The sequence below is a fragment of the Garra rufa genome, chromosome 5 (assembly GCF_049309525.1).
Source record: "Garra rufa chromosome 5, GarRuf1.0, whole genome shotgun sequence".
Classification (NCBI taxonomy): domain Eukaryota; kingdom Metazoa; phylum Chordata; class Actinopteri; order Cypriniformes; family Cyprinidae; genus Garra; species Garra rufa.
The window spans coordinates 50,547,714-50,574,222 of record NC_133365.1 but is presented as its reverse complement, the minus strand read 5'-3'; the positions used below and the strand labels follow the sequence as shown (position 1 = coordinate 50,574,222).

At 33.6% G+C, this 26,509-nt stretch overlaps 1 protein-coding gene across 1 annotated transcript; it reads right to left on the bottom strand.

Moving 5' to 3' along the window:
* Window positions 1-3,159: 3,159 nt before the first annotated feature.
* On the bottom strand, window positions 3,160-25,385 carry slc1a3a (solute carrier family 1 member 3a). Its single transcript, XM_073839582.1, has 10 exons — window positions 25,250-25,385; window positions 22,587-22,844; window positions 21,183-21,320; window positions 14,428-14,632; window positions 14,301-14,343; window positions 13,931-14,202; window positions 11,882-12,115; window positions 10,169-10,363; window positions 6,293-6,427; window positions 3,160-3,997 (listed from the first exon to the last, which is right to left on the bottom strand). The coding sequence occupies exons 2-10, from the start codon at window positions 22,765-22,767 to the stop codon at window positions 3,787-3,789; spliced, it is 1,614 nt and encodes a 537-aa protein (XP_073695683.1). The 5' UTR covers window positions 22,768-22,844; window positions 25,250-25,385; the 3' UTR covers window positions 3,160-3,786.
* Between the last annotated feature and the right edge of the window lie 1,124 nt (window positions 25,386-26,509).

Genomic DNA, 26,509 nt, shown 5'->3' with positions numbered 1-26,509 from the left:
ATCGCTGTTTAAGTTGTCCAAGTGAAGTTCTTAGCAATGCATAGTATTAAAAAAAAATATGTTTTGATGCATGTATGGTATTTACAAAATATCTTAATGGAACACGATCTTTACTTAATATCCTAATGATTTTTGGCATTGAAGAATAATCAATAATTTATAAATGAATAACCCATACAATGTATTGTTAGCTGTTGCTACAAATATACCTGTGCTGCTTATGTTTTTGATCCAGGGTCACATTTATTAATTTATAATCCCTTTTTTGTACATTGCATTTATATTCATCATACTTTATGCATAAATACACACACACTATGTATATATAAAATATATTGTGAATAATTCTATAATAATATTATTGCATCTACAATCCAGAATAATGAATACAAATGTATTGCATAATATAGATAGATAGATAGATAGATAGATAGATAACACTTTACAATAAGGTTCCATTAGTTAATGTTAGTTAATGTAAATGCAGTCGTTCATTGTTAGTTCACAGTGCATTAACTAATGTTAACAAGCACAACTATTATTTAATGTCAATAATGCATTAGTAAATGCTGAAATTAACATTAACTAAGATTAATAAATGCTGTAGAAGTATTGTTCATTCTTAGTACTACTGATATAACCCTTGGGGATCTTTTTAGGGATCTTTTAAATAGAACATTGGAATGCCTCAAATATCCTATTGCATATTAAAGAAACTACAAAATTTATTTTAATTGCCGATAGGTTTAAGAAGGCTAGCAGACCCTTAATAGTCCACAGTGTTCTTGTAGAAACTTCAGGGTTATAACTTGACCTAGAGCACTGTCCTTTGAGCTTTTCTGTATTTTCACTTTTCACCACTGGATGGCGACTTAGTATTACGATTAAGGCTAGGTGGGCACACTTGTAGTTTATTAACGACTTTCTTTGGATTTATTTGTCTGCTAAATTGTAATAATTCTGTGTAGCTATGTGAAATATATGAGTTATAATACTGTAACTTCCATATTATAACCCATTGGTATTTAAGTCCAAACTAAAAACCTGTCCGAAGTCACTTTTTAGATGAAAGCATCTGCGAAATGCATGAATATAAATGTTATATACTTATATTTAATATATGTTTTATAAATATTTAACTTGTCTTCATATTTTGTAATATATGTGGTAACATTCATACATTTTATTAGTATTTTATGAGTCAAAATGCATTTTGGGGCAACTGTTTGCTCATTACCTGTTAAGAGCACATCTGAGACATTTTAATATGTGACCCTGGACCACAAAATTTCAATTTTTTAAAATTGAGATTTATACATCATCTGAAAGCTAAATAAGTAGGACAATATTTGGCTGAGATACAACTATCTGAAAATCTGGAATGTGAGGGTGCAAAAAAAAAAATCAAAATATCTTCATAAGGGTACATATCTTAAAGGTATTTTTTTTTTATTGAGATTTATCAATGAATACATAAGCTAAATAAATAAGCTTTGCTTAGCAAATGATGTATGGTTTGTTTGGATAATACCTGACCGAGATACAACTTCTGAGGGTGAAAATTTAAAATATTGAGAAAACTGCTTTAAAAGTTGGCCAAATTAAGTTCTTAGCAATGCATATTACTAATCCAAAATTTCAAAAAGTCAAAATCAAAAAGTTTTATATATATTTACGAAGGGAATTTACAAAATATCTCCATGGAACATGATCTTTACTTAATATCCTAATGATTTTTGCCATAAAAGAAAATTTGGTAACACTTTAGAATAAGTAACACTTATTCACTATTAACTACGACTTATTAGCATGCATATTACTAGAATACTGGCCATGTATTAGCACTAATTGAGCATATATTAATGCCTTATTCTACATGACCTTATTCTACATACCTAATCCTACCCAATACCTAAACCTAACAACTACCTTAGGCTACTAACTATTAATAAGCAGCAAATTAGGAATCTATTGAGGGAAAAGTCGTAGTTAATAGTGAATAAGTGTTACCTATTCTAAAGTGTTACCGAAAATGTGATCATTTTGACCTATACAGTGTACACACATATATTCTAAAGCATGTAGAATTATGCTCATATTCACCTCAAGTGAAACCACTACTGTAGCAGGTCAAGAACGACATGATAAAATTGTGTCAACAAGGTCTTGACATGAACAGAGATTAGATTGCATTCTTTCTGAAATGGCAACAGTAACACCATGTACTTGATAAGTAGAAGAGTAGTGAGGAACTGAAAAATGTCAAGGATGAGCCATTCAAAGGCTGATAATGACTGTAATTCTGCAGAACTGGGTGGTGTTACATTATAGATATAATATTTAACTCCTATGTCGTCATTGCAAATTGCATGTTAAAGTAATGAATAATTCAGTTCCTTCAATCTGAAGGAGTAGTTTCAAATTTGCTAATAATGCAATGAAGATGTATGATGTCATCAGAACAGATTTGGAGAAATGTAGCTTCCTCACCAATGGATCCTTTGCAGTGAATGGGTGCCGTCAAAATGAGAGTCCAAACAGCTGATAAAAACCATCACAATCATCCACAAGTAATCCACGCCACTCCAGTCCATCAGTTAACATCTTCTGAAGTGAAAAGCTGTATGAAGCATGCTTGTAAGACAAAAAATCAAGACGTTTTTAACTTCCAACTGTTGTTTTAGGCCAAAATATAAGTCCTCTATCCATAATATTGCTTCCTCGAGTGAAAAAGTCCTATTGACTTAATCAGGAGAGAAATAAGCACAGATCTAACCCATGATGCATGGGTTTCTTACAAACATGCAGCTTTTCGCTTCACTAGATGTTAACTGATGGACTGGAGAGGCATGAACTACTTGTGGATTATTGTGATGTTTTTATCAGCTGTTTGGACGCTCATTCTGACGGCACCCATTCACTGCAGAGGATCCATTGTTAAGCAAGTGATGTAATGCTACATTTCTCCAAATCTGATGAAGAAACAAACTCATCTACATCTTAGATGGCCAAAGGTGAGTATATTATCAAACTACTATTTTTAAATTAAATATAAAACCTCACAGAACAGACAAAATATGTAACATAAGGATCACTAACCTGTTAAAGGTGCACCCTAAAAAACAAAACCGGTAATGTGAGCAGTCCTGACCCAGAAGCTTTTTTTTAATTCATAGATTTCTTTATTTTGTTCAAACCGACAGTCTTCTATAAAAGTCTTGAAATAAGATGATTACATCAGTTGAATGTACAGTTTAAAAAAACAAAAACAAATGCACAGTCAGAGTGAATTCACAGATTCCAGCTTAGTTTACAGATAAAGGCCACACTATACTGTTGTATTTGGACTCGCTGCCTCACTTTCCAACTTCCGCTGCCCAAACATCCCACGTGTTTCATAAGATTTTTAACTATTTCTTCTTTTTTAAAAATCATTTGTAATCATTTGGCTTACTTAAAATCAGTTTATTCTGCCAGCCCAAGTAGAAGCATCATTGTGAACAAATGATTTCCATACTGACATTGGGTTTCTCTTCAATTAACGCAAACCTGCATCTAGAAAATTAATAAAAAACATGTCTAATAAAATCAAATCTATTCCATTTACTCTACAATAAAGAAGACGACCTCAGTGGACCACACGTCCATCTCTGTTTGAACACATTTGGATGTCTTTGACAGGCATATAAAAAGACTTGTGATGAATATCAGACTAGTGTCTGACTAAGTCACTAGTGTTTGTACAAAAACTCTGGTTTTCCACGGATGAAACTCCTCAGGAAACAGTTACATTTTGGTCTCACTGTCAGGGATCTTGGCATTCTCACACTCGCTCTCTTGAGAGATGAGCTGATATGACTTCTTGGTCTCGTTCTCCTCCACAACAGAGTTTCCGATCTCAGCGTCCATAGCGTTCAGCTCGTGACGTGACAGGTGCGCCACGATGCCAGCACCAATGGAGTCGCCTAAAACATTAGTGGTGGTGCGCAGCCGGTCTCTGAAATGGCAGATGAAAACAAAAAGATTTATTTTCATGGTGAAAATATGCTGCGCTTGGTCCAAGTACACCACAACTTCTTATCAAAGTCATCTCCTCATCAATGGGGATTTATTCTCACATCTGGATGTCACATGAGCCTTTGTTGTGTTCTGAGGGCCTCATGCAGCTTCCGCTAAAGAAAAACAGTTCCTCCATCTTGTGCTGTGTTTTTGCTGACCCATCTTTCCTAGTATGAAGGTTCCTCAGAGTCTGAGGCCTCCTCTAAGCCTCACAATGCCTCTTCTGTTCTGTACGCTGCTTTAACCAGCACATAATCTGACGTCTAGGTCCCTGACTGAAGTTGAATTCAACGACTGCTGTTTTGCTCTGAATGTGGTAGGAGTAAAGGTCGTAAGAACATGCTATTGGATATGGGTGTATTGTTCAGTGGGTCTTGCACTCATTGGAAGCAGATGTTGCTTTGCCATGTACAATTGGATTATAGGTTTTAAAAGATGGAATGTCTTGCTGCTCAGGCCTGAAGTTCTGCCTAGGTCTGTGTGAAAGAATATTACCTCAAAGCTTTTACATTTCTATTTATTCATTTAGCAAATGCTTTTATCCAAAGCCTTCAGATGTCCTCAGAACATCACAAGTTGAAATTCTCCTGTTTAGGGTTCCCACAGCTTTTGATGATTGAATTTCCATGACTTTTCCCGTCATTTCAGATTATACACTGCAAAAATGCCTTTCTTACTTTTTTTTTTTTTGTCTTGTTTCCTGACAAAATATCAAAAAACTCTTAAATCAAAAAGGATTTTCCAAAACGAGTAAAAAAAAAAAATCTTGTTTTCAGAAAAAACAAGTCAAAATTAAGTGAGTTTTTCCTTAGAACAAGCTAAATAATCTGCCAATTGGGTAAGAAAAAAAAATCTTATTTCAAACAGAAAACAAGATTATTTTTCTTACCCCACTGGCAGATTATTTTGCTTGTTTCAGGCAAAAACACTCAATTTTGACTTGAAAACAAGACCATTTTTACTCGTCTAGAAAATACTTCATGATTTTAAAAATGTTTAGATATTTTAGCTGGAAACAAGAAGAAAAATCTAAGTATTATTGCTTAAAACCTATAGTTAAAAATTACATTTTACTTTTTAAGTCATTTCCACAAAGCCTGGAAACTTCACAGGTTTCATAATTCACTGCATAACACATATCTCAAATTACTTTAATTTCTGAGCAGAATTGTTTCAGGTTTCTTTGATTAAAAAAAGTTCAGAAGAACAGCATTTATCTAAAATGGAAATCTTTTGTAACATTATGAATGTCTTTATCTCATAAATGCTGATCTTTGGATTGTTCTATTCAAAGAATCCTGAAAAAAAATGTACTCAACTGTTTTAAATATCGATAATAACTATAATAATAGAAAATGTTTCTTTATCAGCAAATTAGCATATTAGAATTATTTCTGAAGGATCATGTGACACTGAAGACTGGAGTAATGATGCAGAAAATTCAGCTTTGTATCACAGGAATAAATTACATTTTAAAATATATTCAAATGAAAAAACAGCTATTTTAAATAGTAAAAATATTTCAAAATGTTCCTGGTTTTTGCTGTACTTTGGATCAAATAAATGCAGGCTGGGTGAACAGAAGAGACTTCTTACTTCTTAAGAGAAATCTTACTGTTCAAAAATGTTTGACTGGTAGTGTGTATATTAAATCTCAACTGCTTGATTGTTATATTGCCACAAAATTTAAATTAGCAGTATTGAAAGTTGGATATTAATAGTATGTACTATATAGCAAATCTCAACTTCCTAATTGTTTAAATCATCACAAAATATAAACTATTATCGTATAGCTCTATATACAGTAGGATATACAAAGTTGGATATACAGTATATTATATCAAACTTTATTTGCATACATAGAGCTCACTCAGGTAAAGAGATACAAACTACAAAGCAAATCTCAACATCCTAGTTTTTTTTTTATTTTTGTCGCAAATTTTATCTATATATTTGCCCAGCTCTTTATATAAAATTGGATAGTAAGTTTGTTCAACTTGATACCTTCATAAAGTATATTCGCCCTTGAAATCACAATCAGGTTTTTTTTTATGACTGGAACCCTGTCTGTTCAAACTGATGAGTGTAGGTATTCAAAGACCTTTCCTCTCTCTGTTTGATGTGCAAAACTTTAAACACACATTGGTTCCCCTGAAAAGTTGTATGCGAGATGATCTCACACACAAAATGCTTTAAACATCTGTCATAATACATAAAAAGAACCAGTACTCACAGGAACCAATCAACAGCGATGATAAGAGTGATGTCATCGGTGGGCAGTCCCACAGAGGTCAGCACTATCACCATTGTAACCAGGCCAGCCTGAGGGATTCCAGCTGCACCAATACTGGCTGCTGTTGCTGTGATGCTGTAGAATTAAACAAAGCATGCATTTGATAATCATGTTAGTTTCAGTCAGATAAATACTGAAAAAGTGTGAGAAATCAACAACATTAAAGGCAAGATACTAAAGGCAAAATCATTGTTTTTTTCATGCACTAATGAATTTTGAGATTTTTGATTTCCTTCTTTGTAACTAGTAGAAAGAAAACATCCAAAATACAGTGTTTATATAATTACATTTTAACTATTTGCATCTGTAGATTCAATTACAATACGGATTTTTAAAGGCCATTTTCTCTAAATGTTTTTTTTTATGTTTTGAGTCTCTACTTTAGCAGTGTTTACATTGTTTACAAATCAAATCAAGTTTTATCTATATTCTAAAGACTTTTAAAGGTTCTGAAGATTTTTTAAATATACAATTTTATTCCTAAAACGGTGATTATTCTGAAAATATTTTTGCATTTATGGAGTGATAAAAAAGATGTCCAAAATCTTTGTCAACACGTCATTTATGTCAACAAAATAAAACTGTTTCACAAAAGTTTCTTTGTAGCAAAAGGAGGTTCTTCAGATCAGTGTTGTTTTTGACAACCATCTTAGATTTAGTCTTAGTCTTGCTTCTTAGTTTTGCTCAAATTTTAGTCACTTCTATATGTGATAGTTTTAGTCCAATTTTAGTCGACGAAAAGTCAAAAAGGTTTTAGTCTAGTTTTAGTCGACGAAAAGTCAAAAAGGTTTTAGTCTAGTTTTAGTCAAAAAAAAGGGGGAAAAAAGTAGTCTTTTAACAAATTAATGTAGGTCAGTAAATATTTTGCTGTTGGGTAGTGTCACTTATAAGTTCTGAAAATAGCAGATCTATAGTTCAACACAATGTGAGCTTCCGGATCGACTATTTTCACCAATAATTACAATAATGAAGGAATGTTTTAGAACATAAAAGACAAACAAGGATGGAATGCTAAAACGGCTTGCCATACTAGTATAGCAAAGAGTATTTAATGCTAAAACGGCTTGCCATAGCGTCAGATACTTTTTAAGTTTTAATTGGCATGCACAATAAGTGGAAATGTCATGCATTTTAAACGTCTGACGGACCACCCACTAACATTTGTCTATTCTCGTCTCGTCAACGAAAACTCACACACGTCTCGTCATGTTTTAGTCATCAACGAGCCATTTTTATCTCGTCATCGTCTCGTTATCATCATGAAAAAAAGTGGCGTCAATGAAATGATTTCGTCATCGTTGACGAAAACAACACTGCTTCAGATTATAAAAAGGTAAGGAAGAGATGGTTCTTAAAAGAACCTTTGACTGAATGGTACTTTGTGGAAGCAAAAATGGTTCATCTATGGCATCGCTGTGAAGAACCTTATAAAGCACCTTTATTTTTAAGAGTGTATCTCACAATTCAGACTTTTATACTCTTAGTTCTGAGTTTTCTGAATTTAAAAAGTCAGAACTAAAAGTTCTGTAAAGTAAGAACTACACTCTTAAAAATAAAGGTGCTTCACGATGCCATAGAAGAAACTTTTTTTTTGTCTAAATGGTTTCATAAAGAACCTTTAACATCTGAAGAACTTCTTTGTTTCACAAAAGGTTCTTTGTAGCAAAAGAAGGTTCTTCAGATTATAAAAAGGTAAGGAAGAGATGGTTCTTAAAAGAACCTTTGACTGAGTGGTTCTTTGTGGAACCAAAAAAAGTTACTCAATGGCATCGCTGTGAAGAACCTTTTAAAGCACCTTTATTTTTAAGAGTGTAAAACACAGTAAGAATATTTAAATAATCAACTCACGTTTTTAATGTTCTGGAAATGTATGCAAATTAGTGCATTTTTATGAAAGCCCATTTACGCCACTGAATAAAAAAAATGCGACTTTTTATCTCGCAAATCTGACTTTATTTCTTGTAATTGAGTTTCTATCACGCAATTCTGAGAAAAAAAGTCAGAACAGTGAGTTTATAATCACAATTCTGACTTTATTTCTTGCAATCTTGAGTTTATATCATGCAATTCTGAGAAAAAAAGTAAGAATTCTGAGTTTTTTATCTCGCAATTCTGCTATATAACTCGCAATTGCAAGTTTATATCAGTTCTAAGAAAAAAAAGTCAGAATTGCATGTTTTTATCTTGGAATTCTGACTTTATTTCTCACAATTGCAAGTTTATATCACACAATTCTGACTTTAACACTCGCAACTGCAGGTTTATATATCAATTCTGAGAAAAAAGTCAGAATTGCAAGATAAAATTTGCAATTCTGACTTTATTTCTTACAATTGTTTATATCACGCAATTCTCAGGAAAAAAGTCAGAATTGTGAGTTTATATCATCTTGAAATTCTACTTTATAACTCGCAATTGCAAGTTTATATCTTGCAGTTCTGAGAAAAAAAGACAGAATTGCGCATTTATCTCGTAATTCTGACTTTATTTCTCACAATTGTGAATTTATATCACGCAATTCTGAGAAAAGTCGGAATTGTGAGTTTATATTTTGCAATTCTACTTTATAACTCGCAATTGCAAGTTTATATCACACAATTCTGACTTTGAAACTCGCAGTTGCGAGTTTATATCCTAATTCTGAGGAAAAAAGTCAGAACTGCAAGATAAAAACTTGCAATTCTGACTTTATTTCTCAAAATTTTGGTTATATAACACAATTCTGAGGAAAAAAAGTCAGAGTTGTGAGTTTATATCTCACAATTCTGACTTTATAACTAGCAATTACTAGTTTATATCTCACAATTGTAAGGAAAAAAAGTCAGAATAGGAAGTTTTTATTCTTTAAATTAATAAACTAGCAACTGAGTTTGTCATGCAATTCTGAGAAAAAAGTCATAATTGTGAGGTTATATCTCGCATTTTCACTTTATAACTCGCAGTTGCAAGTTTATTTCACACAATTCTGACTTTGAATCTCACAACTTCAAGTTTATATCTCAAAAAAGTCAAAATGCGAGTTTTTAATTCGCAATTTTACTTTATAATTTGCAATTGCAAGTTTATGTCTCACAATTCTGACTTTATAAACTCGCAATTGCGAGTTACAAAGTCAGAATTGTGTAATATAAACTTGCAATTCTTTTTTCTCAGCATTGAGATATAAACTCAATTACAAGTTATAAAGTAGAATTGCAAGATATAAAATCCCAATTCTGACTTTTCTCAAATTGCAAGATATAAACTCACAACCAAACTTGTAATTGCGAGTTATAAAGTCAGAATTGTGAGACATAAACTTGCAATTGCAAATTATAAAATAAAATTGCGAATTAAAAACTCGCATTTTGACTTTTTTTTTTTCTCAGAATTGAGATATAAACTTGAAGTTGTGAGATTCAAAGTCAAAATTGTGTGAAATAAACTTGCAACTGCGAGTTATAAAGTGAAAATGCGAGATATAACCTCACAATTATGACTTTTTTCTCAGAATTGCATGACAAACTCAGTTGCTAGTTTATTAATTTAAAGAATAAAAACTTCCTATTCTGACTTTTTTCCTCTGAATTCTGAGAAAAAAGTCAGAATTGTGAGTAAAAAACAATCTATTTCATTAGACACTGCCTAATTTGCATTTTTAAACAACATTTCAGACAATGTGTAGTACCATTAAATGTCTTAATATACTGTGATTAATCAACTGCAGAAATATGGTGATGTCTATCAATTAATTACATTAAGTTACAATTTTTACCCCTTCACCTGTGGTGTTTTGCCTTAACTAAATAAGTTTTTCTTTATTTGTCCTAAGTGTACCTGATGGTTAGGATCTCTCCAAAGTTCAACTCCATGCCATTGACTTGTGCAATGAAAATGGCAGCCAGAGCCTCGTACAGAGCGGTGCCATCCATGTTAATAGTCGCTCCCACAGGCAGCACAAAACGGGTAATGCGTTTATCCACGTGGTTATTCTCCTCTAGACACTTAAAGGTGATGGGTAGAGTGGCGGAGCTACGGAAATACAAAATCTGTCAACATTTACTGATCATCCACATGTTCCAAACTTGAAAATGTACATGAAAGGAAAATGTTATGAAATGTTGACGCAACTTTTTCAGTGCCAAAGAGTCACAGCAGGCTGTCAAGATCCAAAAAAACACTATAAAAGTAGTCCATATGAGTACAGCACATTTAGAACAGCATGTAGTTGGTCAGTAAATAATAACCACATTCATTTGTAGGGTAAGCTACGCCTTTTAAGCACATTTTACTCGCTATTAATGTGAGTTCACGGTCTGTGTTGAATGTCATGAAATGAAAACACAGTGTACAGTACATAATGACACAAACATCTCTCTATTGATTTGTCTACGCATACTGCGTGCGCGCCAAAACAACATAGCCGATTCTCTATAGTGATTAAAAAAACATACAGTGCAACAACAAACTATTACAAGTCTCCAATTTGAATCTGTTTGATGATTTATTTACTGAATTGAATTGTTCAGAGCTGCTACTGAATCAATATCATATAATGTTATTGGTAACAAGTTATTTTTAGTGATATCCATATTTAAAGGATTAGTTCACTTCCAGAACAAAAATTTACAAGTAATTTACTCACTGCTTGTCATCCAAGATGTTCATGTTTTTCTGTCTTCAGGCATAAAGAAATTATGTTTCTTGAGGAAACATTTCAGGAATTATCTCCATATAGTGGACTTCAATGGTGCCCTCGAGTTTGAACTTAAAAAATGCAGTTTAACGGCAGCTTCAAATGGCGCTAAACGATCCCAGCCAAGGAATAAGGGTCTTATCTAGCAAAACGATCAGTCATATTTAAAACACATTGACAATTTATGTACCTTTTAACCTCACGTGCTCGCTTTGTCTCGGATCTGCGCATGCGTAGTCTGTGTGATCTGAGTCAATACAGTTAGGGTATGTCGAAAAACTCCCATCTTGTTTGCTTCTTCAACTCAAATCATCCTACATCGCCGTTTCACGTTTTTTTATTTGTAAAATGGCATTAGATTTTGGACGATTTTAAAGTTGGGGAAGAAAACGAGATGGGAGTTTTTCAACATACACTAACTTTTTGAACTGGGAAAAATGGTTCATGCAGACATAGACAAGACAAGCATATGTGGTTAGAAAGTACATAAATAGTGAGTTTGTTTTGAAAATGACTGATTGTTTCGCTAGATTAGACCCATCTTCCCCGGCTAGGATTGTTTAGAGCCCTTTGAAGCTGCATTTAAACTGCATTTTGGAAGTTCAAACTTGGGGGCACCATTGAAGTCCATTATATGAAGAGATATCTTGAAATGTTTTCCTTAAGAACATAATTTCTTATCGGCTAAAGAAAGAAAGACATGAACATCTTGGATGATAAAGGGGTGAGTAAATCTGTACATTTTTGTTCTGAAAGTTAACTACTCCTTTAAAAAAAGCAAGCTCTGTGGTTACTGAAATATGTATATTTGAATACATTTTATATGCATTTTAATTTATTTCAGAAAAGCTTACCTGGAGGAGGTACCGAGTGCAGTGATAAGGGCTTGCAGAAGTCCAGCGATGAACACAAATGGATTTTTACGAGTTACTATGAAGTAAAGCAAGGGCAGTACGATGACCGCATGTATTAGTAGACCAATGATGACTGTGATGGTGTACATGCCCAACTGGCCTCCCATTTCTGATAAGTCATCCATCTCAACGATCTTTCCTGCAATCAGGAACATGATACCCAATGGAGCATACCTGAGGTGGAAAAACACATTAGATATATATATTACCATTTCAGAAATAGTGAAAAACATATACTGTAATAAAGACAAAGGCAATGTTGAATAAACATTAAAAATTGTCCAATAAAGTGTTTTTCTATGGTCATGTTTTATCTTGTGGTGTTTCAGACTGCGACTAAAATGTTCACAACATGATATCTGACAGTCGGGAAGGCGTTTGTATGATTTGGTTTCATCAATTTGTGCAAACAAATTACTCTTATGAACTGATTCTTTTTAATTAGGAGGTTCTAAATCAAATTTACTCAGTTGTTAGGTGAATCATTCAGAGCTGTTGAGTTCACAACTGACTTCCTCACCTCAAAAAATGCTTTTCTTACTAAAATAATCTAATTTCAAGCAGAAAACTAGATTATTTTACTTACCCCATTGGCAGATTATTTAGCTTGTTTCAAGCAAAAACTCGATCTATTTTAAACAATTTTTTTTCTGAAACCAAGACGATTTTTATTTGTCTACAAAATCCTTCTTGATTTAAGATTTTTTTAGGTATTTTGGCTGGAAACAAGACAAAAAAAAAATTTGTAGTGCTTACTGCACCACCTGTGTTTTTTCAGTCATGTCTAATTCTAAATGAACCAGAAACTATACTTAGATATTTTTTTAGCTTTCTAATATCTTCAGTCTATTTTAACTTGCAATACCAGGAACAAATACCAGTCAAAAGTTTTTGATTTTGATTTGTAATGTTTTTTAAAGAAGTCTCTTCTGCTCACCAAACCTGATTTATTTGATCCAAAGTACAGCAAAAACAGTACAATTTTGAAATATTTTTACCATTTAAAATAACGGCTTTCTATTTGGATATATTTTAAAATGTAATTTATTCCTTTGATTGAAACTGAATTTTTAGCATTATTACTTCAGTCTTTAGTGTCACATGATCCTTCAGAAATCATTCTAATATGCTGCTTTTATTATTATAATCAATATATATATTTTTTTTTCAGGATTCTTTGATGAATAGAAAGATCCAAAGATCATTATTTATCTGAAACAAAAAGCTTTTGTAACACCATACACTAATTTTTACGGAAAGAAAAAGAAATTATTACTTTTATTTAGGATGCTTTAAATTGATCAAAAGTGTTGGTAAAGACATTTATAATGTTACAAAAGATTTCTATTTCGGATAAATGTTCTTTCTATTCATCAAAGAAACCTTAGACCATAAAAACTCAGCTGTTTTCAACATAATAATAATAATAAAAAATGTTTTTTGAGCAGCAAATCAGAATATTAGAATGATTTCTGAAGGATCGTGTGACTGGAGTAATGTTAAAATGTCAGCTTTGAAAACACAGGAATAAAATATATTCAAATAGAAACAGTTATTTTAAATTGTAAAAATATTTCAAAATGTTATTGTTTTTGCTGTACTTTAAATCAAATAAAAAAAAAAATCTAATTTATAATAAAAATAACTGCAAAAGCACCCAAGGTTTAAAACTATAACTTAAATTGCCTTTTAAATTGCCAGTGAGTGCTTTCAATTCATTTAGATTTTAGGCACACTTTTAATAATAAGTGAATGAAAAGATAGACTTCTCTTTTGGTTCTCTATTGGTCCAATTTCATTATGGTTCAATTGCTAATGTTCTAGCAAGTCTGCCCAGAATTAAAATTTAGAAAAAAACGATCTGGCACGCCAACAAATGGTTTATCATATTTTAAGTGGTTTTAATTAGTAATTAGAAAAACCACTGCTTATGAAAACCAAATGCGTAATGAGCTCAAAGCTAAAAACTTCCCACTCTAAATCACTCACCACATGATAATGGCAACCAGCCTCATGATGGCCTCATTTAGACAGTCGAAGAAATCCCGCAGCGGTTGACCTTGCTCCTTCATGCTCCCAATGATGAAGCCAAAGCACATGGAGAAGACCACGAGTCCGAGCGCGTTGATTCCATTAACAGTTCCCAGCACTGGTATCATCTCTTCACGTTTGAGCTCCTGGGACCCGTTACTCAAACTGAACAAAGTCTCGTTTACCAGAATTTTAACCGTGACCACTCGCTTGGCATATTGCGTTTTAAACTGAGGAAGGTAGAGAGATTAGAAAGAGTTACTTGGTTGTGTTTACCATTTTATGCAAAACTAGATTTTTAGTGGATCTTGTGCATTAAAAACATTACCTGTTGTGTACATGCTTGGACTAAATTAGGAGGAAACATGTTTCTGTAAAAAAAAAATTCAAAAGAGCAATGTTAAAAAGAAAAAAAAACAGCTAGAATTTTAATTTAAAAATGTACTTTGCCATACCTGATGAGATCGAGGAAGGCATCTGCTGGACTGACTTGTTCTATTTTCTCCTGTTTGGTGAATTCGTCTTTAGAGCCTTTTCCCGGGTGGATGATGAGCACCATGACGATCCCGATGAATACAGCGATGATAGTGGTGGTGGTGTAGTAAACGACAGCTCTCATACCCATCTTCCCTGAAGCTCGGCTATCCAGAGCGGCCATACCTGCACACAGGTGACGTTAGACTGCAATATTAGTTCGTTTCACATGATTCTGTGTATGCATGTGTGTATAGTAATGCAAGCAACAGCATTTATGTGACCCTAGACCACAAAACCAGTCTTAAGTAGCACAGGTATGTTTGTAGCAATAGTCAAAAATACATTGTATGCGTCAAAATGATCAATTTTTCTTTTATGTCAAAAATCATTAGGGATATTAGGTAAAGTGTTAAAAATAAGTAAAATGTTCCATGAAGACATTTAGTAAATTTCCTACCATAAATATATCAAAATGTAACTTTTGATTAGTAATATGCATTGCTAAGAACTTCAAAACTTCAACTTTAAAAGCGATTTTCTCAATATTTCGATTTTTTTTTGCACCCTCAGATTCCAGATTTTCAAATAGTTGTATCTCAGCCAAATATTGTCCTATCCTAACAAGCCATACATCAATGGAAAGCTTATTTAATCGGATGATATATAAATCTCAATTTCAAGAAATTGACACTTATGACTGGTTTTGTTGTCCAGGGTCACATATTAGAAATACAGTGACAGTCAAAAGTTTTGGCACTGCTGCCTTATTCCACACTAACATTAAAAAGTGATTTTTTAATTTTTATTTTTCATTCTCACTAAGGCTGCATTTATGTGATCAAAATACTGTAAAAATGGTAAAATCGTGAAATATTATTTTAATTTAAAATAAATGTTTTCTATTTGAATATATTTTAAATTGTAATTCATTCCTGTGATGCAAAGCTGAATTACTCCAGTCTTCAGTGTCACATGATCCTTCAGAAATCATTCAAAGATGCTGATTTGTTCCACAAGAAATATTTCTGATTATTATCAATGTTGAAAACAGTTGTGCTGCTTAATATTTTTTGCAGAAGAACTACATTTTCAGAATTTTTGATGTGTTCAAAGTTCAAAAGAACAGCATTTATTTGAAATAGAAATCTACAAGTTAGTTACACTTAACATCAATTTAATGCATCCTTGTTGAATAAAAGCATTAATTTCTTTCCCAAAAACCCAGTCTCAATCCTAGACTTTGAACTGTATTATATACAGATGAGTTCAAAAGTTTACACCCCTGGCTATTAATGTGTCGTTTTTCCTTCTGTAATAGTTGCATTTGAGTCCCTCAGTTGTCCTCAGTGTGAAAAGATGGATCTCAAAATCATACAGTCATTGGAAAGGGTTCAAATACACAAAAATGCTGAAAAACCAAAGAATCTGTGGGACCTGAAGGATTTTTCTGAAGAACAGCAGGCAGTTTAACTGTTCAGGACAAACAAGGAACTCATGAACAACTATCACTAAACAAACAAACAAACAAACAAACAAACAGCTGTGGATCATTCAGGTAACAACACAGTATTAAGAATCAAGCATATGTAAACTTTTGAACAAGGTACATTTTTATAAATTCAACTATTTTCTGTTGTGGACTAAATGTAATTATTTTATACAGGTCAGTACTAAATAAAAAAGTACTTATTTTGATTAAAAAAAAATGAATAATTTGCAGATTCTACAAGGTATGTAAACTTTTGACTTCAACTGTATTACGACTATCATCAAATATTTTTACAACTATTTTTGACTTATTATAATAATATTTAAATAATCAAAATTATAAAACAACACAAATAGCAGTATAGGAATAATGTAGTGTTTAAAAGTTTATGCTTGTCTGCAAAAGTATTTAAGTAGAAGCTTTTAGGCCAAACATACAATTCAGTGTGTCCAATCATTTGATTTGTACTGCAAAGAAAGAAAGAAAGAAAGAAAGAAGGAAAGAGAAAAAAAAAAGCTTAAAGAAAGTCTCGACATTGATGCTCAACAATAGCTTGTAAAGCAGTCAGACAGTATATTTCCTGAAGGTCACTGACCACGACTGCCATTCAACATTTCCCTCTATAGGACTGAAACACCCATTGTATTGAACTATGTATGTCTTCCATTATTGTGTATGGTGTGTGTGCATTTGTGATCCTAAGTAGTGATCTCACTGCCCCCAACCCCATAAAGCCCCTCAGCTTTACACCCCACAGTGGCCTGGGAACCTTCTGCACAGGTCATGTTCTCTTCCTGCTGCTCTCATTAGTTCTCATCTCCATGGTAACGATGACTTCCCTGCCAGAGTCTTATAAAGTCTTATTCTCCTATACTGCAGAGTAATTACCTCACATATACACACACACAGTCTTCAAAGAGGAATTGTGTGTGACCCTCACAAAGAAACTCTCATCTAATGAGAGCACGCTCTCCACGGCCATCAGCGAACGGACAGATTTTGCTGATAAACTAAATCCGCCTGTTCCATCAAATATTCAGAGCTATAAACTTAAAACATTAGTTCACTTCCAGAATAAAAATTTCCTGATAATTTACTCGCCCACATGTCCTCCAAGATGTTCATGTCTTTCTTTCTTTAGTCGTAAGGAAATTGTTTTTTGAGTAAAACATTTCAGGATTTCTCTCTGTATAATGGACTTCTATGGTGCCCCCGAGTTTGAACTTCCAAAATGCAGCTTCAAAGGGCTTTAAACAATCACAGTGGAGGAAAGAAGAGTCTTATCTAGCAAAACGATGAGTAATTTTCTAAAAAAATAAAAAAATAAAAAAAATATTACAATTTATATACTTTTTAACCTCAAATGCTCATCTCAGCAAGACAAGCATTTGAGATTAAAAAGTATGTAAGGGTTAAATGTTTTTAGAAAATAACCAAATCGTTTCACTAGATAAGACCCTTCTTTCTCGGTTGGGATTGTTTAGAGACCTTTGAAGCTGCATTTAAACTGCATTTTGGAAGTTTAAACTCAGGGGCACCATAGAAGTCCATTATATGGAGAGAAATCCTTAATGTTTTCCTCAAAAAATACCATTTCTTTACGACTGAAGAAAGAAAGACATGAACATCTTGGATGATAAGGGGGTGAGTACATTATCTGCAAATTTTTGTTTTGAAAGTGAACTACTGCTTTAAGGTTCATTCCAGGATTTGTACTCCATATAGTGGACTTCAATTGAAAAATTGTGCAACATAGTTGTTTTACCTTTTTTCGTAAAGGGTGTTTGACTTTCTTTGCATGTTCACTTTGTAAACACTGGGACGGTACTTTTGTGACAAAAAATATATATGGCAAAAATATCATGTCACGATTTTTTTCAGAAATATCACTATTCACGATTTTATCATGATTCTTTCTCATGTTGGTTTTTCTATTTTACAAGTTGTCTATTTTACAAAATTTCCATATTTTAAAACCAAAACTTTACATGGTAACAAAATATAAAACAAAAGGAATGGCAAATATTTAGGCCAAAGTGGGCCAAGATAAAAAAATCTGTCAATATTTTATCTTTGTTAATAAAAAATAAGAACAAAGATAGGCTACATGTTACAAATACACACAATATACAAATAAAATAAACAGTGCTTTTAATTTTCAGGTCACATATTAGACATACAGTGACAGTCAAAAGTTTTGCTTCTGCTTATTCTACACTAACATTAAAAAGTGATTTTTTTGTTTTATGCTCACAAAGGCTGCATTTATGATCAAAAATACTGTAAAAATGGTAAAATTGTGAAATATTATTTTAATTTAAAATAAATGTTTTCTATTTGAATATATTTTAAAATGCAATTCATTCCTGTGATGCAAAGCAGAATTCTTCCAGTCTTCTCTGGATCACATGATCCTTCAGCAATCATTCACAGATGCTGATTTGCTCCTTAAAAAACATTGATTATTATCAATGTTGAAAACTATTCTATAAAAGTAAAACTATTAAATTTTCAGGATTTTTGATGCATTTATACACTATATACCTTATACAGAAATTATACATTGACTCTTATTAAAGCAATTGTATTAAAGTTCTTCAGTCAAGATAAGTGAGTGATTTTCTTTTGTGTTTTGTTTCATAAGTGTACCATCACCCCAAAAATTACAATTCTGTCATCATTTACTCACTCTCGAGTTTTTTTTAAGCATAAAACCTATTGAACATAAAACGTATTTTGAATAATGTGGGTAACCAAACAGTTGCTGGTCCCCAGTTACTTCCATAGTATTTTATTTACTGTTTTTCACATTCTTCAAAATGTCTTCTTTTGTGTTCAGCACTAGAAAAAAAAAATGTATAGAGATTTGGGACAACATGTGAGTGACAAAAGTTTTGGGTGAACTGTTCCTTTAATGACAATCGGCAGCATGTTTAGTTCTGTCGCTTTAAGAGCTGCATGCATCTAAAGTCTACAGGGGCGCATCCGTTTTTCTCTCAACTGTTTACTTTTAATTTAGACGTAACCAATATGATCAGAGGTAAATAATTAAAGAAATACGGTTCATTTTCTCGCACAGACCGATCATTATGTGTCTTAAGACATCAATGTATCGTCACGCGCCGCAGGGTTTTATTTGGTTTTGTCTGTGTATGTTTTTTTTACTCTTAAAGATTTGGTAACCATTGACTGCCATTATATGACTTACAGACTGCAACGGTTTGAGTTAAAAATCTTTGTTTGTGTTCTACTGAAGAAACAAAGTCACCTACATCTTGGATGCCCTGTAGTAAGCAGATAAACATAAAATTGTCATTTTTGGCTGAACTATCCTTTTTAATCAACGTGCCAATTCCAATTCATTTTTGCGTTGTAACTGTAGCCAGGCAGATATTAAACATCGCTTCTCACAGATCTTTAAATCGGTGTCACTGATCGCATCTAAAGTTTGTCTTGTTTTGGCTTTTACAGATTTGGTTGACCCAATGACTTGCTGTGATGCACCACGAGTGTGTGTGTTTATGTTTTGAGTGTTTGATCTGATTGAACATTTACTGTGTCATTGATATTCAGCCTTGTGACTGCAAGAAACAAACAGCATACATCCAAACGGATCTTTAAAGACAGCTGCTGTTATAACTGTTGTAATAAGTCAACATGTAATCAAAACAGACTCTATTTACTTGATACACATTTCCAGTCCAACAACATTAATGCAGTTTTAATCCAAATGTAATGTGCTCCACCTCTTTGCTTTTCCGAGGAAATCATGAATATCTTTTACTTTTTATAACACCTTCGCTCCAGTCATCTGATCTCATTCTGGTATGTAACACCCACTTTTCACAATCTAATCAATTTTTGCTTGATAAAATCAAGTCCTGCCCTAGTTTTTCTCATTGAATGTCATGTTTAACTCTGCGATGTGTGAAATGAACCCATGAACAAAAACCAAAAGCATTGTCTTTTTTTTATTCTGTATACGCTTTGTGTGTTCCATAGGCAATCTGTAAATCTGCTGAGCAGCCATCAATCTGCCTGGAAACTGTTTGCGGCTGTATTTAGAAAGCAGTAAATGCTATTTATACACAGAGAAAGTGTGTGTGAGAGAGAGAGCTGACTGAAAGGAGAAAAGCAGAATTCTTCCAGTCTTCTCTGGATCACATGATCCTTCAGCAATCATTCACAGATGCTGATTTGCTCCTTAAAAAACATTGATTATTATCAATGTTGAAAACTATTCTATAAAAGTAAAACTATTAAATTTTCAGGATTTTTGATGCATTTATACACTATATACCTTATACAGAAATTATACATTGACTCTTATTAAAGCAATTGTATTAAAGTTCTTCAGTCAAGATAAGTGAGTGATTTTCTTTTGTGTTTTGTTTCATAAGTGTACCATCACCCCAAAAATTACAATTCTGTCATCATTTACTCACTCTCGAGTTTTTTTTAAGCATAAAACCTATTGAACATAAAACGTATTTTGAATAATGTGGGTAACCAAACAGTTGCTGGTCCCCAGTTACTTCCATAGTATTTTATTTACTGTTTTTCACATTCTTCAAAATGTCTTCTTTTGTGTTCAGCACTAGAAAAAAAAAATGTATAGAGATTTGTGTTCCATAGGCAATCTGTAAATCTGCTGAGCAGCCATCAATCTGCCTGGAAACTGTTTGCGGCTGTATTTAGAAAGCAGTAAATGCTATTTATACACAGAGAAAGTGTGTGTGAGAGAGAGAGCTGACTGAAAGGAGCTTTTGTTCATTTCTCTGTATGGTCACTTTGACATTTGACCTTTGACCTCTTGTCTGTTTGGAAAGTGACCATCAAAGCACTGACCTTACACTTTCACCTACCCCTGCTTTCCTAAACCGGCCGAACCCCTCCGAGAACCTATGTTAACCTTCCTTAAGATTTGTTTTGAAACAAAACAGGCCTAGAAGCTGAACAAGCCTTGTTGAAGATCTCAAAACTAACCGAATTCTTAAGCGTCCATGGTTTTGGTATCTATAAAATCGATTTGCAAATACATTTACAGCTGCAAAAACAGAATTGCTTCAGCTGCACGAGTGACATAACAATATCTGTTGTCCTCTTTGATCCTGGCCAGATCAAATTCAGCCCGTCCCCTTCCCCTGCATCATGTGTTTATCTCAGACTCATGGGGTTCTGGGGCTAGCAGACAGAGTTGCCCGTGTCTGGCCAGTGCCTGGTGGCGCCGCAAGCGGCCCGTACCTGTGATTAAACTGGACACCAACAGGGGGAGCACCAGCATCTGCAGCATTCTCATCAGCAGCTCTCCGGGAAAGGAGAAGTATTTCACCTCTCGATAGGACATTTTATACGGCCGCAGTCCGAATCCCAGAATTGTGCCTGCGGGAGAAACACATGTGCATCTTTAATTGATCTGTTAAAAAAACTTTTTACATTTTGTATTTCTTTTAGCTGGAGTGTTTAGGTTGTTATGTAACCTTGTTCTTATATACTGAAACAGAAAAAAAAAGAATGTCAGGATTGTGAAAGAGTCTAAGTGTGTTGTACTGTGCCACTGCTTATGTCAGAGGACAATACTGTCTTTGTCAAGACAAACCTAAAAGAAAGCTGATGGAATATAATAATAGGATCCAAATAGCAATAGGATATTTTTTTAAATAGACTTCAGTTCATCCAGCTAGATCATATTAGTTCCAAATTATCATTAATATTCCATTTAGATGTTCATATTCCTTTATAATTGTTTTAAAGACTGAGGTGCAGTGTTTTGTTATGATTCGTAATGTGGAAAAATACAGAAAAATGAATACATTACCAGTCAAAAGTTTTGTAACAGTAAGGTTTTTAATGTTTTTATAAAAGTCTCTTCTGCTCAGTAAGCCTGCATTTATTTGATCCAAAGTACAGCAAAAACAGTAAAAATTTTAAATATTTGAATATATTTTAAAATGTAATTTATTCCTGTGATCAAAGCTGAATTTTCAGCATCATTACTGCAGTCTTCAGTGTCACATGACCATTATTATTATTATTATTATGCTTTTGTAACATTACACAATATACTTTTCAAAAGCTTGGAGTCAGTATAATTTTTGAAATGATAGAAATTATAGAAATTAATACTTGTATTTAGCAAGTATGCTTTAAATTGATCAAAAGTGATTATATAGACATTTATAATGTTACAAAAGATTCTATTTCAGATAAATGCTGTTCTTCCAAACTTTAAAGAAACCTGACAAATTCCACTCAGCTGTTTTCAACAATAATAAAACATGATTTGTGAAGGATCATGTGACTGTAGTAATAATGCTTAAAATTCAGCTTTGCAATCGCAGGAATAAATTACATTTTAAAATATATTCAAAAATAAAACAGTTATTTTAAATAGTAAAATGTTTCAAAATTGTACTGTTTTTGCTGTACTTTAAATCAAATTAATGCAGGCTTTTTTTAAAAACATAAAAAATCTTACTGTTCAAAAACTTTTGACTGGTAGTGTATATTCTTACACATATTATTAATTTTTACTTTTATATTTATTTGCAATTTAATGTATTTATTTTGATTCAATCACAATGTTGTACTGTAGTTCTACATATGTGTGTGTCCTTTTAGAGTAGAAGGCACAGCCAATGATCTCACCAACGATGACGGCAGCGACTGTGAGGATGACGAAGGCATTCCGCCTGAAGAAGCCTTTGACGTCATCAGTGGTGACGTTCTGTACGGTGTTGCGTGCCCGTTTTGAGCGCTCTGTCATGCTATCCCGCAGCTGCTGCACTCTGCTGCGCTGCAGACGCGTCTCCCCGTTACTCTGAGTCATGTCTGGAGGGGGCGCCTTACCGGACACACCAGGCACTGCTGAACGATTAACGGGAAACACTCCGCTTCAGGCAATAACTGCAGAGAACAAAATACAGGTAACCTCTCCAATGCAATATCCATGTAAGTAATAATAACATTAGTGGTAACTCAGTTTTTTACGTTTTCTGAAGAAAATGTGAGTGCATCGAAAAAAAGGTGTAGGATTTACATTTAAGCAACTGAGAAATAACTAGTAAAATTCGCAAACAAAAATACTAAGAAACAGCAAGTAATATTGAATTAAACATGACATTTTATAAAGTAAAAAGACTGAAATTGTATTTTCTCGTAAAACATACAGTTGTGAGGAGATGCAACTGTGTTTGCACCACTACACTGTAAAAAAATTGTCATGCTCGTAAAATAAAGTAAAATAAAATAAAGATTATTGCAGTATGTTTTAGAAAAAAATGAATCAACTGGATTGATCTATGTGGTGTTTTAGCTTGCTTTATCATCCCCCAGGTGAAAACCATGAATCACATCATGAAGACATGTAATAGCACACTTCTCCTCAACAGACCGCAGGATTTAATTTATCAAGGGTGGATGCTACAGTTGAAGTGAATAGTTTACTTGCACCTTGCAGAATCTGCAAAATGTAAGAGGGATCATACAAAATGCATGTTATTTTTTTATTAGTGCTGACCTGAATAAGATATTCACATATAGTCCACAAGAGAAAACAATAGTTGAATTTATAAAAATGACATTGTTTAAAAGTTGACATACACTTGATTCTTAATACACTGTTGTTACCTGAATGATTCACAGCTGTGTTTTTTTTTTTTTTGTTTGTTTAGTGATAGTTGTTCATGAGTCCCTTGTTTGTCCTGAATAGTTGAACTACCCGCTGTTCTCCAAAAAATCCTTCAGGTCCCACGAATTCTTTGGTTTTTCAGCATTTTAATGTATTTGTATGTATGATTTTAAGATCCATGAATTCACACTGAGGACAACTGAGGGACTCATATACAACTATTAAAGAAGGTTCAACAGAAAAAAAACATGCATTAAGAGCCGATGCATGACATTATTTGAATTTGAAGATCAGGGTAAATTTAACTTATTTTGTCTTCTGGGAAACATGCAAGTATCTTCTGTAGCTTCTGAAGAGCAGTACTAAATAATTATAAAATGATATTTAGGCGAAATTAGGAGAATGTATACATCCTCATTGCGTTCAAAAGTTTTCACCCCCACCTGTTTCCTTCTGGAGCATCAGTGAGTGTTTAAATCTTCTGTAATAGTTGCATATGAGTCCCTCAGTTGTCCTCAGTGTGAAAAGATGGATCTCAAAATCAAACAGCCATTGTTGGAAAGGGTTCAAAAACACAAAAAAGCTGAAAAACCACAACATTTGTGGGACCTGAAGGATTTTTCTGAAGAATAGCAGGCAGTTTAACTCTTCATGACAAGCAAGGGACTCATGAACAACTATCACTAAAAAAAAAAAAAAAAAAAGTTGTGGATCATTCAGGTAATAACACAGTTTTAAAAAACAAGTGTGTATGTAAATGTGTATGTAAACTTTTGAACAGGGTCATTTTTATAAATTCCGCTAATTTTTTCTCTAGTGGACTAAATGTAAACATCTTTCATGTGAAATACCTTATTCAGGTAAGTACTAAATAAAAAATAACATGCATTTTGTATGATCCCTCTTTTTTTGGTAATATAATTATGTATGTTGTAGACTTTTGACTGCAACTGTATATTAAAATAATTAGAGTAATTAGTTAGTGGTTAGTGGTTTGTTCAAATGACTAACCTGAAGTATAAACAACAATAACAGTGATGCTTGCAAAAAAAACTTAAAAACCTACATTGTTAAACAAATCTACATTGTAAAAACTTGCTGTTCTCTGTAATTATTTGTGAAATTTACTAATAATTTCTGAGTGAATGTCTCTACACCAGAAGAAATTAATTTTATATCAATTAAATTGGTTGTTTTTAACAACAATCCCATAGAAAAAACACTTTTGGTTCCTTAACCTTTTTTTCTTAATGTGAAGAACATTTTAAAAATCCTAAATGTTTAAACATTTTTTCTTGGAACTACTGATGCCAATAAAGAACCTTTATTTTTAAGAATGTACACACAGACAAACTAGATCCAAATGTTAATCTGATTTAAAGCCCCCTTCAGTCAGGACATTAACTTGTGTACTATTTACACGCACGCAGACACACTGCAAACTTGTGTCCAAATGATTTCATTAGAAGTGACTTTAGCACAGGTCAGCACAGGTCTCTGAAAGGCAGCCAGATGCATCTGTGCTCAAAAAGTTACTGAGTACTCCAGCTATCTTTCCACGTGTCGTGTGCTAGGAACACAGCCAGACCAAACACTGCTACTCTCCCTCTCACACACTTGGACTCACATGGTCTGAGAAAACTCACACCCACATTTAGGACAATAACAGACAGTTACTCACATCCAAATGAGAGAGTCGGTCCAACCCTTCCTATGACGAAGATCCTCTACGCTGAGAGCCTGAAGAGAAGTGTGTACTTAGAAAGAAAAGCGCAGGAGTTTGGAAGGAAAGCACCGCAAGCATGGAGGGAGTGAGTGAGAAGGACGGGGAAGAACCAATAACAAAGTGGAGGGAAGATGAGAGGAGGCGGAGCATGCTAAAAAACAGAAGCTCTTTTACACACTGGGGGAGGAGGAACTGCCAGCTCAACTGTGGGAGGGGCTTTGGAACAAGCTCCACCCATTTTAGATGATGAGATGGAGGGAAAAGCATTTGTTTGTTTTCACATGTGGCAGGATCCACATGGTCTGAAGCCACTCTGTACAAAAAATAAATAAGTGGAGCAACTTTCAACTTTCAAGTTGTGGGCACAACTAATTTGATCATGTGAACATCTTTTGAGATCTCTTTGGATCACTTTCAAGTCATCCGAAACATGATTATCAGGTCTTGTTTCAACTTGTTGGCTCTACCCCATGTCAGTTAAACCGATATTCACAACCCATTTCACTTGCATAATCTTTGAGTGAAGTGAGATATTCAACAAAGAAATGAAAGAGTGACACGATTTTATCTATGAGGAATCAGTTGGATTGTGAACAACGGACATTACATTAAAGTCATATGATGCGGTTTCTTGTTTCACTTTGTATTTTGAGTGTTACAAGCTGTTTGTGCATAGATAAGATCTGTAAATTTGCAAAGCTTAAAGTCTCAAATCCAAAGAGATATTTATCATAAAAAAATGTAAGACTCAGCCACGTCTTCCTAAAACGGCTCGTTTAAACACTTATATTTACAACACTGTTCCGGAACAGTGCAACGCAAATATTCAAGTGGGTGCTGCGCATTTCATGGAGGACTGTTTCCTGAACCTGGAAGAGTAGCTTACAATGCCAGCTGTACACTAAGGGTTAAGGCTATAAAGTGGGGCAATTCCAGCATTGCAAGGAAAGTCTGCACTTCTGATTGATGGCCTGTAAGTACGTTTTCATATTTAAAGAATTTGCTACTGACTATTCAAACGTGAGTTTTGAGCAGTGTAGAGTAACGTTAGGGCTTGTTGTTTCTCGTTCTGCGATCGCAAATGCAGACATGGTGTTATGTTTATGTGGCGCAGCGCAACATAAAAAGTCGGTATAAGTCATTGTAGTCAGTAGTCATGTCCCCACTGGATGCAACAAATGCCTAATGGGCTTTATTGTTTCTGTCTCAACGCGC